Source organism: Phocoena sinus, chromosome 16 (assembly GCF_008692025.1).
Source record: "Phocoena sinus isolate mPhoSin1 chromosome 16, mPhoSin1.pri, whole genome shotgun sequence".
NCBI classification, from domain to species: Eukaryota; Metazoa; Chordata; class Mammalia; order Artiodactyla; family Phocoenidae; genus Phocoena; species Phocoena sinus.
Window position 1 is genome coordinate 54,453,380 of NC_045778.1, and position 17,561 is coordinate 54,470,940.

At 48.6% G+C, this 17,561-nt stretch overlaps 1 protein-coding gene across 1 annotated transcript in view; it reads right to left on the reverse strand.

Moving 5' to 3' along the window:
• SLIT1 (slit guidance ligand 1) overlaps positions 1-17,561 on the reverse strand; it is a 170,437-nt gene that overhangs the window by 134,362 nt on the left and 18,514 nt on the right. The window contains exons 2-4 of the mRNA XM_032608954.1: positions 14,960-15,031; positions 12,650-12,721; positions 6,409-6,480 (exon numbers count right to left, since the gene is read on the reverse strand). Coding sequence (XP_032464845.1) covers positions 6,409-6,480; positions 12,650-12,721; positions 14,960-15,031 — 216 coding nt within the window. The remainder of the gene's footprint in view (positions 1-6,408; positions 6,481-12,649; positions 12,722-14,959; positions 15,032-17,561) is intronic.

Genomic DNA, 17,561 nt, shown 5'->3' on the forward strand with positions numbered 1-17,561 from the left:
GGACAAATCGCCTCTCTGGGCCGCACACCCCAAACGTGGAAAGAAATGGACTAACCCAACACGTGGAGAAACATTGGTGAGGAATAACCAGCAAGAGGATTTCAACTGCCGAAGCTACACACACAAAATCAGTTGAAACGTGGGCCACACCACCTGATGTGCTTTGTGACCACACCTTACCCTGCACATTTGGTCTCTCTCAAACTTGTTTTCATGCTGATTTAACATACGGCCTCTGGTGAAAAAAAAAAAAAAAAAAAAAAAAAAATCCATTATTTGCTCCAGGTGGAAAGTATTAGTAACGGATCCCTCAAAGCAGAAGAAAGGTCAACAGATGAGAGGCCACAAACGCCAAGCCCTGCATCGTCTCTTACCCTCCTCCTGAGGGTAGGCCCCAGAGTGTGACTACACCAGGAGGTCCCATAGTCGCCAGCACAGCTCCTTGGCCCAGAAGTGAACTCCTGACCAAGCATGGGCCAACCAGAATCCTTCCCCAGAAATCTGGGCTGGGACTGGAGACTCGAGGAGATCTGAGCTCCAAGGTCACAGGAGTAGGAGGGGAGTAAGCACGGTGGCCAACCAAAGTCATGGTGGAACTGAGATGTTGCTGGTAAACCCAAGACACTGGTTTGCAGGGAGGAGTGGGACAACAAGGTAGACAATCAGAAAGAACTAGAAACATCCCTCACACCCTTAGTCCCAGCTGTGCCTCACTTCCTGTCATGGGAGCCCGTGAGTCTGCTGCTTGCGCCTTTATACTACCCCGCCCACCCCAACTCACCAGCCTGCAGGGGTCCTGTTTCTGGAACCAGGAGTGCCCGAGTGCTCCTCGGCAAGACCACTGGGAGAGTTACGAGAGATGTTTTGAAATGCCAGATGCTCAGGTCGATGGATTGTGGGGGGAGGGAAGGTAAAGAATATTAGCGGGGCTTCCCTGGTGGCGCGGTGGTTGAGAGTCCGCCTGCCAATGCAGGGGACACGGGTTCGTGCCCCAGTCCGGGAAGATCCCACATGCCGCGGAGCAGCTAGGCCCGTGAGCCATGGCCACTGAGCCTGCGCGTCCGGAGCCTGTGCTCCGCAACGGGAGAGGCCACAACACGGAGAGGCCCGTGTACCAAAAAAAAAAAAAAAAAAAAAAAAAAGAATATTAGCAAATAAGTCTTTAAGCACTTGCTCCTGTACCCTTCCCTATAACCATCACCAAGGTGAAAAATTCAGGGCCCAGACAACAGGGACAAACAACCAGATCAGTAAAAAGGTTTATTTAATCATTTCCCCCCAGAATGTGCCCTTTTTGAGATGACCTGAACTGGAGAGGCATCAGGAAGTACTGCCCCTGGTCGTGAATTCAAGCTCTAGGCTGATATAAGCAGGGCGTGCTGCACAGGAGTCCTCCCCAAAGTCCCATCAGCTTGCACTCCTATGCTTAGAGGTGGGCTTAAGAAATAACAAGAGGAAACAAAAAGACAACCTATGGACTGGGAGAAAATATTTGCAAACGATGCTACTGAAAGAGATTAATTTCCAAAATATACAAACAGTTCATATAGCTTAATATCAAAAAAACAAAACACCCGATCAAAAAATGGGCAGAAGACCTAAATAGACATTTCTCCAAAGAAGACATACAGATGGCCAACAGGCACATGAAAAGATGCTCAATATTGCTAATATTAGAGAAATGCAAATCAAAACTACAACGAAGTATCACTTCACACCAGTTAGAACAGCCGTCATTAAAAAGTCTACAAATTTAAATGCTGGAGAGGGTGTGGAGAAAAAGGAACCTTCCTACACTGTTGGTGGGAATTTAAATTGGTGCAGTCACTATGGAGAACAGTATGGAGGTTCCTTAAAAAACTAAAAATAGAGCTACCATATGATCCAGCAATCCCACTCCTCGGCATATATCCAGAGAAAGCTCTAATTCCAAAAGATACACGCACCCCAATGTTCATAGCAGCACTATTTACAATAGCCAGGTCATGGAAGCAACCTAAATGCCCATCGACAGATGAATGGATAAAGATGTGGTATACACACACACACACACAATGGAATACTACTCAGCCATAAAAAGAATGAAATAATGCCATTTGCAACAACATGGATGGACCTGGAGTTTATCATATTAAGTGAAGTCAGACAAAGAAAGACAAATATCCTATCATATCACTTACATGTGGAATCTAAAAAAAATGATATAAATGAACTTATTTACAAAACAGAAATAGACTCACAGACAAATAGAGAACAAACTTATGGTTACCAAAGGGGAGAGCAAGGGGTAGGAGGAGAGATAAACAAGGATTTGGGGATTAACATATGCACACTATTATATATAAAATAGATAAACAACAGGACCTTCTATCTTCAATATCCTGTGTAAACCATAGTGGAAAAGAACATAAAAAAGAATGTGTGTGTATATACAGATAGACAGATAGATGATAGACATAGATAGATGGATATCTGAATCGCTTTGCTATACAGTAGAAATTAACACATTGTAAATCAACTATATTGATACTTCAATTTTCTTTAATCGTTAAATAAAAAAAAAAAAGAGGAGAGCTAAAGAAAATAGTCTCCCTATACCCAGACCCAGCTATGCTCCTGGATAAGGAAAGGCTTAGAGTTAGGGGCCAGATGCCTGGGAAGAAAAGGCAATAAGTGTTAGAGAAAGATTCTGGCTATAGAGCCTAGAAATACTCCTTTGCCCTTGGAGCCAAAGGGCAACCAAGCCTTCCATCAGGGGCGGGGGGGGTCCTTCCTCTAGAAGTCCCTCTGATGACTGCCGACTGGCCCTGTCCCCAAGGCAGCCAGCCCTGGGCCACCGGGGTGAAAACATCCAACGTTTCTGGAGGCTACTGCCTGCCCTGGATCCCAGTCCCGTAGGGTGCCAGGAGTAGGAGTCAGGCAGACTCCTGTCCCCTTCAATCGCTCTTCTACTCCTTGAATAGAGCTCCTTGTGCCAGCCTTTGGCTATAGAATCTGGGTATTTAAAATTCATTAAAGCGCAGAAGTCCTTTTCTCCAGGACTCCTCTTAACATATAAAGCCATGAAGAGCACTGGGCAGGGTGTCCAAAAGGGCTTCATTACTGGCCCTGTGGAGGTCGTTTCACCTCTCCAACCTTGACGTTTGTCAGTAGTAAAACCAGAGACACTGTCTGCCCTGCAGGGTCACAGGAGTCAGACAAGACAGCGTGCACAGGAGGACCAGCTCCACTGCAGGGCCCTTCACTCACCCACACGTCAGGGACACAAGGAACGTCTGCTGCAGGCTGTCCTGGATACTGTACATGCTCAATCTCAGTTCAGCCTCAGGAGAGCCTAACAGTGCACAGGTAAGAAAAACTCCACCTGAGTTACACCATGAAAAACCCAGGACTATATGACACTTGACTTCCTACTCCCCTGTGCTACCTCCCATTCCACTAGGGATCCTGGTTCCCCAGACACCGGCCAAGAAGGCAGCCACACTGGCCACACGGTATCACCACTCTCAGGAGAGGGCCCAGGGACATGCAGGGCGCTGATGCCCCTGATGAAAGGTAGACTCAAGTGCTGGAGGGAGAGAGAGAGACCCCTGCAGAGCTGTCCTCTCCCCTTCAGCCCCACGAGCTGGTGGAGGTTATGGTGAAAGATGCTGGCCCCTCAAACTGTGAATAGAGCTGGAGGTGACTGCAAGCAAAAGCCGGGAGGTTTGTGGATTTAGATTCACATGATAGGGTCTTGGATATTTTTAAATAAATGAGGGATAGATGGAAACAACCTATGTGTCCATCAGCAGAAGAATGGATAAAGAAGATGTGAAATATATATATAATATATTATATATATTATATATTTATGTATAATATATATTTATATATTGTATATATTATATAAAAATATATATTATATATATATAAAATATACAGTGGAATATAATTCAGCCATGAGAAAGAAGGAAATCCTGCCATTTGTGACAACATGGGTGGACCCTGAAGGATTATGTTAAGTGAAATAAGCCAAAGACAAATACTGCATGGTATCACTTATATGAGGAATCTAAAAAAAGTCAAACTCATAGAAACAGACAGTAGAAAAGTGGTTCTGGAGCTGCAGAGGCTGTGGGATGGGGAAATAGAGAGGTTGGTAACAGAGTATAATCTAACATATAACATGATGACTATTGTTGATAACACATTCTTAATACAATTGAAATTTGCTAAGAGAGTAGAACTTAAATGTGCTCAAAAAAAAGAAGATAAATATGCGAGGTGATGGATATGTTAATGAACGTGGCAGGGGATCCTTTCACAATGTGTATGTATATCAAATCATCAGTGTACACTTTAAGTATATTTCAATTTTATTTGTCAATTATACCTTAGTAAAGCTGAAATTTAAAAACAAATTAAAAAAATTTTTTAAATAAAATAAATGAAGGAGGATCAAAGCAGTGCCCAGAGCTTAACAGCAACTAGGCACATGTTCCAAACCCTGGATGGTGAAGGGCATCAATGTGCTGAAGGGAAGGGAACCCAAGCAGGCAACTAATGCTGGGAGAGTGGGGGCCAAAGCTTGAAAGGCTAAGGGGGCTTAAGAGAAGGAAAAAGAAAAGTACAGAAGGAGATCAAGAGAAAAAATGTTCAGGATGAATTTTTGCAGAGAGGTAGAGCTGTGATAACCGCCACAAGAGCCAGCTCCGAGAAAAGACAGGGTGGAGAAAAAAGGAGCTGCTGGGGCCAAGTCAGGACAAAGCCAGCTGCCAGCACGGGACCAGTAACAGCATGGACCTTGTGGCCCAGCCCTGGCCCACAGGTTAAAGGGATGTTAGGGTGGCTGCACCTGCTAGGAAGGGTCTTGTGCCTTCAGCAATCAAGGAAGAAAAGTAAGGCACTCACTGTGTGTGCCTGGCACCAAAGGGCCAACCTACCAGTTGTAGGAGGACTGACAGAGAAGCCCCAGTATGAGCCCAAGGGTAGCAAAGACCAGCAGAAGGGATCATCACTGAGGGATCATCTCCATTTCTAGGGAGAGGCCTCCAGGCCAGGAGGAGTGGGACAACAAGGTAGACAATCAGAAAGTGTCTCTCCAGGAAGAGACTGGAGAGACCATTTGGACAAACTGAAAATTAGAGCTCTGCCCTAAGGACAAAAACTGGAAGGCAGGATCAATGAGAAATTCTGGAGCTGCCTGCAGACCACTGGGCTTATCAAGAGGTGGCAGTCATGACAGAGGTGGAAGGAACTAGCCGTGTTTAATCAGAGCGGAGAAGATCAAGCTCCAGACTCCACAGGCACGCCTCTCAGCACTCAGGTAGCCCCATGGTGCTGACTCCCACGCAGCCCCCACCCTTCAGTCCTACCTGCACCACCCACTGCACCTCCGGACTCACCTGCACCTCCACCTAGAAGGTGTCCTGTACTCTTCTTTAGGGAAGAACCGGCAGCCTCAGCATCTCACACCGTGCTTTGCTGGGCATGCAGAAGGTCCCAACCAATGTTTTTTCAGTTTGTTAATGACGACTAAACCTCCCAACTCAAAATTCAAAAACCTGACAGCCCTTCAAAAATTGAACAAGAGTACTGTACATGGTTGTTCTAGGTACTTACAGAAAGCAAAGCTAGAGAAATCATAAATTATTAGAAAGCAGATTTAGGGCTCAAAGTTAAGAAAATGTTTCTTTTATGCAGATCTGTCCAACAATGGAATTGGTTGCCCAAGGAGGTGGTGAACTCCCCATCACGAGAAGTAGCCAAGCAAAGATTAAAAGACCATACATACGCTAAGGAGCTGCAGGAGAGAGTCCTCAGGTAATCTCTAAGGTCCTGTCCTGCCCAAGATCCCACAAAATGAAATGTACAGGAGAACAACTACAGACATATCTCGTAAATCATGGAGCAGCAGAATTGGCCACTACCTTTTAAACTTGAAAGAAGTACATTTACAGCAAATACAAGTATGACTTTATGCCATGGTTAATAAGCTCACAGACCTCATTACTCTGAGTTGAAAACAGAAACAGATCCCAGAAGGGCTTATGTGAATGAATATTCCACCCAAGACAGGTTACCAAAGGCAGCGAGAGATGCATGAGTACGGTCCTCCCCATAAGGTCTGCCATCATGGCTGACAAGCTTGCCCACCCCGAGGACATTCCCATACCACACTGTCAGGGGCAGCACACAGAATTGGATAGACTGCCAATTTTGTCAAGTGCTTGCCATGAAGAAAGGCCCCGCAAAGCACCTTCCTACAGTAAGCCGGCCTTTGATGCCCTGAACGATGCCTGCCAGGTGAGGAGCACAGGTGTCATGGTCATGGAGAGTCCAGGCCCCACTGACCACACACTGCCCCCTCAACCGGGTGAGAGATAAGACCACAGAGAGAGCTTTCTTCCATGAAGCGTCACTCACAGCCTCGACAGAGCCTGGTTATTCTGGAACAGCAGTTCTGGTAATGCGTACAGCTGGTTCCGGTTGAGTCGTCTAAAAAAGAGAAGAGAGGAGGAGTTGGAGCTGGCCGGGGAATCCAAGGGACTTTTCAGAAAGCACTGGATTCAGAGTCAGAGGGCCCAGGGCTCAAATCCTAACATGTCACTGTATAACCCCAGAGAATCCCCTTCTCGGAGCCTCCGTTTCTTCATCTATATAAAGTGGGAATTCCACCATCCAACCCTTGGGGAGGACAAGAATAGAACATCTCTGAAAGCCCCTCACCCAAGGACCTGACATGTAGTGGACAGTCAGTAAACAGAGCCTCTTTCCTTCCGTTACGCCCTCCCATACCCATCATCATCATCACTTTACATTTGCAAGGCCCCGTGTAATTAATCAGGCACTGATTCAAATATTATCTCAGTTTGTGAGCTGGACACCTGACTACCCTTGAAAAGTGAGATATACCCTAATGGGATAGGACTGGCCACAGGGTTCTGATTCTTTATTGCTTTCATCCACATTTGGCTCAGTGGTGACTCAACTTTTTTATTGTCTGCTTTAGGTCTTTTTTCAGAATGAAAATACCTTTATTGATTTGTTTATTTATGAAAATGCATGCTTAATATTTTTAAAAGCCTCAAATAATAGAAGAAAAAGCATTCGGCCACCTGCATTTTCCTCACACAACAATTTGTGGATGTCTTTCCATACCAAACAACAGAGGATGACACTTTTAATCATTTTATTTTTAGTATGTCCATCATTTTTTTAATTTTTAAAAATTTTTTATTGGAGTATAATTGCTTTACAATGTTGTGTTAGTTTCTGCGGTACAGTGAAGTGAATCAGCTATATGTATACCTATATCTCCTCCCTCTTGGACCTCACTGTCCCCCACATCCCACCCCTCTAGGTCATCACAGAGCACTGAGCTGAGTTCCCTGTGCTATACCACACGTTCCCACTAGCTATCTATTTTACACCAGATGGTGTATTTATGTCAAACCTAATCTCCCAATTCATGCCACCCTCCCAATTCCTCTATTGGTGGACAGACAACTATTCAGTATTATAGACACAGGCAGGAGTGAGACGTCTGGTTCTGGAATGTGGCCTGAAAAGACAACGCAGAAAGGACTCAGACTTGTCCCAGGAAGGCAGTGAAGTTTAACCAGACTCATCTTGCCACCTTAGGCAACCAATTCTCTGACACTGAAGTGTAGCACTCCAGCCCAACTGGGGTGGGGGGCAGTGACACCTATAAAGTATGGAACCTTGGTAATCACACTGTGTCTACGGACCACCTTCAGGGACATCACCAGGGAGGTGGTAAGAGCTGCACTATCCCAGGCTACCCCAGAGCTGTTGACTCAGGATCTGCATCTCAACCAGGTCCCCAAGTGATCTGGGTGCACGTCAAGGCTGGAGAAGCACTAGTGTAAAATGCAGCCCCTGCCCTCCAGTCTACCGTATACATTTTTAAAAAAATTTTTATTTATCTTATTTTTGGCTGTGTTGGGTCTTCATTGCTGTGCGCGGGCTTCTCATTGCGGTGGCTTCTCTTGTTGTGGAGCACGGGCTCTAAGCACGCAGGCTTCAGTAGTTGTGGCTTGTGGGCTCTAGAGCGTAGGCTCAGTAGTTGTGGTGCACGGGCTTAGATGCTCCGCGGCATATGGGATCTTCCTGGACCAGGGCTCGAAACCGTGTCCCCTGCATTGGCAGGCAGATTCTTAACCACTGTGCCACCAGGGAAGTCCCTCTGGTCCACTCTTGTGTCACAGAGCCCACCACAGTGCCTGGCACATAGTAGGCGTGCAACACATTTATTTGCCAAATGAATACATGACATTAGCTGAGCTCAGCTAGAGGCACAAGAGAGGTTTGGGTAAAGCTTTGGGGGGTCTAAGAAGATGTCCCCACATACAGGGGCTGTCAGAGGGCTATCTTTTTTTTTTTAAATAAGCTGATCTTTAGATATGTAACCAATTTTCTTTCTTTTTTAAAATATTTAATTAATTTATTTATTTGCTTACTTATTTTGGCTGTGCCGGCTCTTAATTGCAGCATGCGGGATCTTTAGTTGCAGCATTCGGACTCCTCAGCTGTGGCATGCAAACTCTTAGTTGTGGCATGCATGCGGGATCTAGTTCCCCGACCAGGGATTGAACCTAGGCCACCTGCATTGGGAGCGTGGAGTCTTACCCACTGGGCCACCAGGGAAGTCACCATCAGAGGGCTATCTTTGATGAGAAGGTGAGGTTTTGAAAGTAAAACTGGCAAAGTAGATTGGGAGCAGATCCTGTCTGGCCTTGAGGGCCAGGCTAAGGGGTCTGAATTTTTTTTTAAACTTTATTCTATAATTTTATTTATTTATTTATGGCTGTGTCGGGTCTTCACTGCTGTGCACAGGCTTTCTCTAGTTGTGGTGAATGGGGGCTACTCTTTGCTGTAGTGTGTGGGCTTCTCATCGCGGTGGCTTCTCTTGCTGTGGAGCACAGGCTCTAGGCACACAGGCTTCAGTAGTTGTGGCACACAGGCTCAGTAGTTGTGGCACACGGGCTTAGCTGCTCCGCGGCATGTGGGATCTTCCTGGACCAGCGATCGAACTCGTGTCCCCTGCACTGGCAGGCGGATTCTTAACCACTGCGCCACCAGGTAAGCCCTACCGTATACTTTGAATTTCTCACAACCATCTCCTTTAACAGTTCTAGAGGATGATAAACCAACTGGAAAAAAGCTTTCTTTTGCTGGGAGGGAGGAAGAAATATAATTCGATGTAGCCAGTAGTAACTGGTCTGTGGTTACCTCCTAGGAGGTCACTTTTCATCTGATATGTGAGAAAGGTACCATTTTCTAACACGGTACAATTAGGGTTGCAATTTTAGACAAGCTGTGAGAAGTTTACTCTAAAGGGCAGGCTCCTAGGGAAACACATCACTGCCTCGGAAAAAAAGGGACCACCAATGTAATCTTAAAGCAACAGGAGTAGACATCAGATCGCTCCAAGTTCCTTAACCTCGTCTAATAAATTAATCCTGTATTTACACTGCCTGGAAATCACTGGCTTTTGTTTTGTTTTGTTTTCCCCCAAGACCTTCTCATTTTTCTGGCTTTAATTTCTGAAAAACACTTAAGAGGAAACGGCTAGTTTAAATAGCTAGTTTAAAGTAGAAAATCAAAGGAGGGACCCAGGGTGGTGAGGGACCTACAGGAAGCTAAGAATAACAACAATAGTAGTGAGTCCCAACTAGCCTTACCTTACTCTGTGCCAGGCACCAGAATAAACGCGTTACAGGCGTTACCTCACCATCAGAGGGAAAGCAGAATGAAAAGGTGGGTTTCTCTCTCGAGTACAAAGCATCACGGTCATGCACATACCCTCCCGTCTCCTCCCAGAAACAACCCCAGGGGGACGGTTTGACCACCACCATCTCACCACGTGGCTGGGCTCTCAGTTCTCAGAATATGTTTGTAGACGTCGTTGAGCTGTCTCTTTGATAGCTGAGGGGACTGGGATGCCCAGAGATGAGTGGCTCACCCAAGTCACCACCGAGTGGGAGAGGTGGGTTCTGAAGCCTGCCTTTCCCCGTCTCCCATCTCAGCAGCCTCCACGTTACACGGTCACCCTCAGCCGGCCCAGGGTGACCGAGCGCCCCGCCCCCCAACATCAGACAACCGATGCCTGTGACCCACCAATCCTCACGGCCGGCAGCACCGCACACTTCTGCTTCTGCGCTCGAGTCTGTAACTGCGCACAAGAACCAATCATGTCTGTTCCCAAGCTGTTTATGCCAGAGGTACTTATAGTTATATAATTGAACTGACGACTACCTAAATGAACGAAATATCAATACTAGCGTGAAAAGAGAGAGTCATCTCTACAAAAACTGGTTGAATGCCTTGGTAAGAGTCAATAAAAGGAAAGTTGTTAATTAAAGAGTTGTGGAATTAAGTAAAAGACTGGGCGGCAGGGGGCGAGCAGGGGAGTCATAAAAGAAATTCAGAATTCTCCTGCCAGATTGCTTCCAAGCGCCTTCTAAGAATCTCATTCCACCTTAAAGAAACCAAAACCAAAAACCGTAAGCAGGGTATATGTGTGTGGTTTAGGCGAGGAGAATAATACAGAACTCCAATCAGCATCTCACACTAAAAAGTAAGACCTTGGCCAAAAATAAAAAATAAACAAAAACGGGGGCGGGGAGGGTCAGGAAATGCACATTATATATTTTAACATAAAATGAAATGTTTAGAGTATGTATGGGTTTTATGACTCCCCACTTTATCCAACTTTTATGATTAACTGATCCACCATTGGTCTCTGACAAGTCAGAGGAGAGGGCCATCCACGGCCAGCACTGGACGTCCCCAGGGACAGAGCAATCACACACCCCAGTAACTGCCCACCACGCAGTTGCTAGTGACCCACTCCGGAAGAAAGGAACTGGAAAAGGACAGAAGGGACAAAGTCTGCAGTGACACATTATGACTCAAAAAGAAGCACCATGCCCAGCCTTGGGTGGCAGCAGCAGATGTGACATGGGCCACCAATCATATCTAGACTCCTTCCCACCCTTTCTCCTTCCCCAGGGCATGGCAGTTCCGGAGCTGGAGCCGGAATGGGTTAGGACCAAATCAGCCCCTCATAACCAGGTCATGAACGTGTATTTTGTTCTGAGCCTTTTAAAGAAAACTAACACAGGATGAATTATCTGTTCTAGCTTTGGGCTCCTTATGGCTCCATTTTAGGCCTGGATGAGGAAAAGTTCAACTTGGTTTTTCTCCAGGCAGCAGGAAGGCAATGAGACAACCATATTCTTTCCATTTATTTAATACCTTACTTTCTCTGAAGTAAAAGAGAAAAGTAAGGTATTAGGTTACAGCCATTAAGAGCTCGGGCTCTGGAGGCAAAATGATCTGGGTTCTAACCCCCGTTTCTGCACTTAACCATTTAATAATCATCTCATAAGGCGAGTGTCTGAACTTCTGTGCACCTCCGCTTCTCTGTGGTATCTGTAAGATACCACTGACCACAGTGTTGTTTTAAGGATTAAATGAGATATTAGAGGACAAAGCACTTATCTTGGTGCCTGGCATAGAGTAAGGCAATCAGTAATAGCTATAATTATCATCATAAACTCATTGGGAAAAAAATCCACAAAAAAATAAAAGCATAAAGAATAAAGTTAACTGTTATCCCACCACTCCAGGTGATGAGAGTTAATAGTCTCAATTATTTTCTTCCTCCTGTATTCTGTACATATACAAGTTGATTTTATTTACACAAATGTAAATGTGTAAATAAAATCCTGCCTAGTATAAATGTACTTCCTGCCTTTTCCACTTAATGTGATATTGTAGACACATTCCTATGGCCTTAATAGTTCTTCAGAAATGTGATTTTATATCTTATATCTCTACCAGAATGGGTGTTTCCAATTTTTTTGTTGTATTTAAACAATGTGCAATGAAGATCCTGATATATAAATTTTTAGCCATGTCTCTGATTATTTCCTTAAAATCAAATGGACTTTCTGGTTCAAAAGGCAGGAACTTTAGAACTCTTGACACCTACAGCCAAACCAAAGCAGAAAAATGAGGCCAGTGACCACCATGAATGTGAGTGGCCATCACCCACCTCACCCATACTACCTTCTTTTTTTTTTTCATTATTGCCAATCTGAAATCTGGCAAAAACTGATCAAGACCTATTTTCAAACTCAAAAGCCCCCTAAGGAACAAATGATGCAAATCAGAAAACAACACCTTCAGTTCTGTGTTGTGGCCTCAAGCACCCAAGAAACTGCTCCTAAGGGCTTCCCTGCGGTTGGTCCCCCCGGCACACTAGTGCTTCCTTTAAAGCCACACAAATCAATAACAGTGGTTATGCGTGGAGTATAAGATTATAGGAATAAATTTCACTTCCTCTGTACTGTGTGGATTTTGTGCCATGATGCATTCTCAGGGAAAAACAACAAGGATAGCCTGTGTTTAGAATATGCAGTGAGGACACCTCCAGCTGTCTCTGCCATCATCTCACGATGACGCTGCGACCCCTTCCACAGCTACAGCTGCCCCTGGCCCCCATTAGCAGGCGGGAGGCAGGCTGGGCGTGCAGTCCTGTCCCTGAGCACCCCCTCCTGCCACCAGACTCAGCCTCTCGAGTCCACGCAGCGCCAGTCCCCACCGCCCTCCTGAGCCTGTGCCCACAGATACTCACAGCCGCTCCAGTTCCTTCATGTCATCGAAAGCCCCACGTTCCACCACTCCAATCTGGTTCTCCATCAGCTGCCTGGGGAAGGAAAGAGACAAGAACAGCTCCGGGACGGTGGACGAGGACTCCTAGAGACAGCTGGCACAATGCCCGCGACGCACACAATCCGAGCCCTGGCCTGAGCCAACAAAACTTACTCACAGCTTTGCAAGTTCCCGACACAGGCTCTTCAACACACCCAGCTCCAGCAGCCAGATGTGCTTCCGGCCCTACCCCATGCTGACCCTCTGAAGCTGCCTGCATGGCAGAAGGCCACGGGCCACCAGAGCACCAGGCCATCGCTCCAAAGGCATGCTCGGGGAAGCCCGCACCCAGGCAGTGGGGGCTGGCTCTGTGCTGCTGGCGCACGTGCCCTTCTCCGGCCCAGAGCGTGCATGTCCCGGGGGGCAGAGCAGGGGAGATCGGCCGGTAGCGGGGGGAGAGGAGCATGTACCAACTGGGCCCAGCCCACACGTGCGGCAAACACACTCTGCAGTTGGCAGACAACACCCCCACTGCCTGCTCCCCCGCTCCACCTGGCCACATCTGCTGCCAGCTGAACCACCTGGCTCTGGGGGACTCTGCCCCTCCTTACCACCAACGCGCCCTGAAACCCAGAACCTCCAGCTGGCAGGGCAGCACTCTTCACCGGCAGATCACTCGCTGCATGGTAATTTTTGAGCTCATCAAGTATGTCTTTCTCCCGTGTTTTCCCCTCCCTACTCTCAAGCAGGTGGCTTATGTGCTCCCGCAAGGGCCTCAAATGAAGTTTGGGGCTGGGCAGGGGGCAGAAGCTGCCACCAGGCACTTCTCTTCCTCTGCTTTGTTTCCAAAAACGCTGTGCTTTTGAGGAGCTTATGCTGGGTGGTGTGCGGGGAGGTGGGGGGAAGGGTAACACCAGGCAGGAGGGAGGGCTTCCCCAGACTCAGAAGAGATTCCTCAGCCTGGGAAGGGTTCCGAAGTCAGTGGTTCTGGAGACGCAGAGACCCCTTCCCCAGCGCCTGACAGTTACAATCCCAGAAAGGATCGACCACAGGGTCACCAGCTCCTCCAAAGACCTTCTGAGCTGCAAAGTCCATAGTTCTGAAAGAACTGAGGCCCCACGACCCCTGCATTACCCTGGGAGTAGGGAATGAGGGACCCTATGACTGTCTGCTAATGAATTTCCTGCCAGCCAGGTGGGATGTGGGCTCAAAGTCGAAACTGATGCAGAGAAAATTTTAAAATGCCCTTCTTCCCTGCACACCTGAGTTGGTGGGCTGAGACACCCTCACATCAGAATGCACACATGTAGGTGTGTCTCTGCACCCCAAGATCAACAGAGCAGGAGCGGGTGAAGGGATCCACCCCTTCCCCTTGCTCCTCAGCCCTGCACAGCCTCACAAGGCAGGTGCCATGGATGACCCCTTCGCTGGCTGGTGGCCACCCCGACAAAGTCATGCCTGCCACCTCCAATGTCCGCCACTATCAGGCACCTGAGGGGAGTCACCTCTGTCCTCAATGGCTCCCAGTCTCTTCCTCCTCAAGTCAGGGAGTCTGTGGCCTTGCTGGGAAGTCTTTCTGCGGCACAAGTTCAAAAGAGCTGCGGAGACTGTTATAGACTGAATTGGGTCATCCCCCCCGCCCCAAAATTCATACACTGAAGTTCTTACCCCCATTGTGACTGTGTTTGGAGATAAGGTACGTAATTAAGGCTAAATGAGGTCGTAAGGACGGGGCCCTAATCTGATAGGACTGGTGTCCCTGTAAGAAGAAGGGACACCAGAGATCTCTCTGTGTGCACACACAGAGGAAAGGCCACATGAGGACGCAGCGAGAAGATGGCCCGGAACAGAGGTCTCCCACAAACCAACCCTGATGGCACCTCGATCTTAGACTCCTAGCCTCCAGAACTGTGAGAAAATTAATTTCTGTTGTTTCAGCCACCCAGTCTCTGGTCTTTTGTTACGGCAGCCTGAGCAGGCCTGGTCTTCCTTCACCCCAGGAGCCAGCCAATGGACAAGGCAGCCCCATCTTCCCAGGTCCTGCCAGGAAGTGACTACTGGTGCCCACTCCACACCCAATTTTCTCGGCCATATGGGAGACAGTGGCCACTCTGGGTCAGGACTTGGCACACCTCCACCCACCCGCTCACGGCATCCCAAGACTGACTGTGCAGGGGAGGGGCCCAGCTGGCCTACAACCCTACGACCCACAACCAGGGCTCTGCCATGAGACCACCGCTGAGGGGAGGGGGCAGGAGAAAGGTTACAAGCGGTAGCAGCATGCCATACTCACAGCACCCGCAGCTGCTTGAGTCCCGCAAAGTCATCCTTATGGATCCGAGTGATTTTGTTGCCGTTGAGTTCCCTGGGGGAGGAAAGGAGAGAAGCAGATGGTGAGCTGCCCAGGGTGCCCCCAGGCCAGGGCTCCGCTCCGAGCTCCCTCTCCACGTGGCTTAAGTCAACCATCTCACCAACGGGGCTGGGTGCTTCCCAGCCAAGCCCCGGGACCCCCAAGTCTGTGTCGTCCTAACAAGCCAGGACCTCTTTGCAGCAGATGTTTGACCAACAGGAACACACAGGGCACGGACTCACTGCTGGGAGTGCTGTGGAACCCCAAAACGTAGCTTTTGCCCTGAAAGGGCTCAGTCTCGTTGGAGAGACAAGACATTCACACAGGAAAGAATTTAGAAACGAGCCAATTAGAGAGGCTCTTCAGATAGAATCCTTGCTGAGCCTCAGTTTCCTCATCTATAAAATAGGGATAATAACTGTCTACCTCATAGGAGTAACATGAGGCATAAACAAGCAAAGAGCATGGCCTGCACCTAGAAAGGGGCCCCTTGGGGATACCAATGCCATCATCTGGTGGCACTGGTTCCCACAAGCTGTCCAGATTCCAAGCAGGAGAGCGCAGGGAGGGCCATGCCGTTTAAGGGCACTGAGGAAGTGGGACTCAAGCTGAGGTCCAAAAGACAAGGCAGATCTGTAGCAAGAGGGGTGGAACGGACACTCCAGGGAAGGATAAACGCCGGAGTATCTGGAGGGCTGGGAGCCGTGGGAAGCAGTGTTGGGGGAAGGTGGGTCGAAGCCAGAGGGCCTGAGAAAGGAACCAGAGGAAAGACAGGGAGCCAGTGAGGCCTCCGGGCAGGAGCTGCCATGAGGCCAGTCCTCCAGCGGGGACAGGAAGGCAGGGCCCAGGAAGGGAGGCCAAGCCCCGCAGTGACTCACACCACCAGGGCCTCCAGTCCTTACTCCCTCCCAAGACCACGTGCTCCTCCCTCAGCCCTTCCAGTCATGCCCTGGGCACCTTGGACATGGACCCCACCTCCCGCCCCCTCCCACCCAGCCTCCCAGGAAAGGTCACTCAGCCTCTGCTGGCCACTCCTCTTCACAGGGAGCTGGCCCAGCCTTGGAAAGGCAGGCCACTCCAGGGGTCAGGCACTCCACTCCCCAGAAAGTTCTTCCACTGAGCCACACACAGCGGAATCTCACTCAGGCCCAGCTCCAAACCCAGCTGTCACCTCCACATCTCACCTGGCTTCCTGTGCAGCCCTGTGTCCACAGCCACCCTGCCCCCTCCTCTTCCTCACCATCATCACGACCCCCGTACGCTTAGCAATAACTTGACTGTGCTCGCGCACACACATCCACGCGCACAGACACTCACACGCTCTACCTGCGGCCCAGTCTCCTCATTTACCAACTCTGGTCAAAGGTTCCAGGTGTTTCCGCCATCCCAACCCAAGTCCAAGCTACTCTGAAAAACCGCAAGCTCCCTTTCCTAAGAGTGTTTCAGAAGTGTGATGTTCTAGAGCTGCTTCCACTAAGAACAAAATGTTATTGATTTCCACACACTCTGGGAACTAGGCTTTGCGTACATCCTTACAAGATGCTGGAAGGTAGTTATCGCGCCCATCTTACAGATGAGGAAAAAATGTCTCAAAGAGGTCTTCCCGAGGTCACCACCTGGTAAAGGACAGAGCAGGGATCTGGACCCGTAGCCGTCTGATCCTAGGGCCCAGGCTTCTTCCACCAGGACAGGCTCTCTCCCCAAGTTGACAAGCTGGTAATTTATTCAACTCATCACTCTCTCTGTCCTTCCCCTGGGCCTGGCTCCTGATCCTTTGGAGCAGCTGGAAAAACTCATTCCCTGTTCCTCAGCTCTTTTCTAACAGGATCTCTCTGAGGGGTTTGAGGCCTCTCCAAGGTAACGGGGCCATTGATGAGAGCACCAGACTGAGCCCCTTCCCGCCCTAAATGCTGGGAGGATGCCTTCTCCATGTGAGATGGGCTCTTTTCAGCGTAAAGGCCTTTTTTGTTGAATGAAATATTCTTCCCCGAAACGGCCACCTCTGAGCCTCTCTTTGCTGCTCCCCCTGCCACACGACCTCACTTCAAACAAGGAGAATGTCATCTCAAAGCTCTGAAGACTGGTTCCCTCCACAAGCAGGCAGTTCCCTCTGGGCTATCCTGCTCAAACTTTCATCCCTGAACCCCAAACCACAAGGAATTTGGGGTGTTTTTATGGGGGTTTTAAAAAAGATTTATTATTTATTTATTTGTTTATTTTATTCATTTTTGGCTGTGTCAGGTCTTAGTTGCGGCAGGCAGGATCTTTCGTTGCAGTGCACAGGCTTCTCTCGAGCTGTGGCGTGCTGGTTTTCTCTTCTCTAGTTGTGGCCCGCAGGTTGCAGAGCACATGGGCTCTGTAGTTTGCGGCACGTGGCTCTCTCGTTGAGGTGCGCGAGCTCAGTAGGGGTGGCACGCCAGCTCAGTTGCCCCGCGGCATGTGGGATCCTAGTTCTCCAACCGGGGATCGAATCCGCGTCCCCTGCACTGGAAGGCAGATTCTTAACCACTGGACCACCAGGGAAGTCCCGGTTTTATGTTTTTGA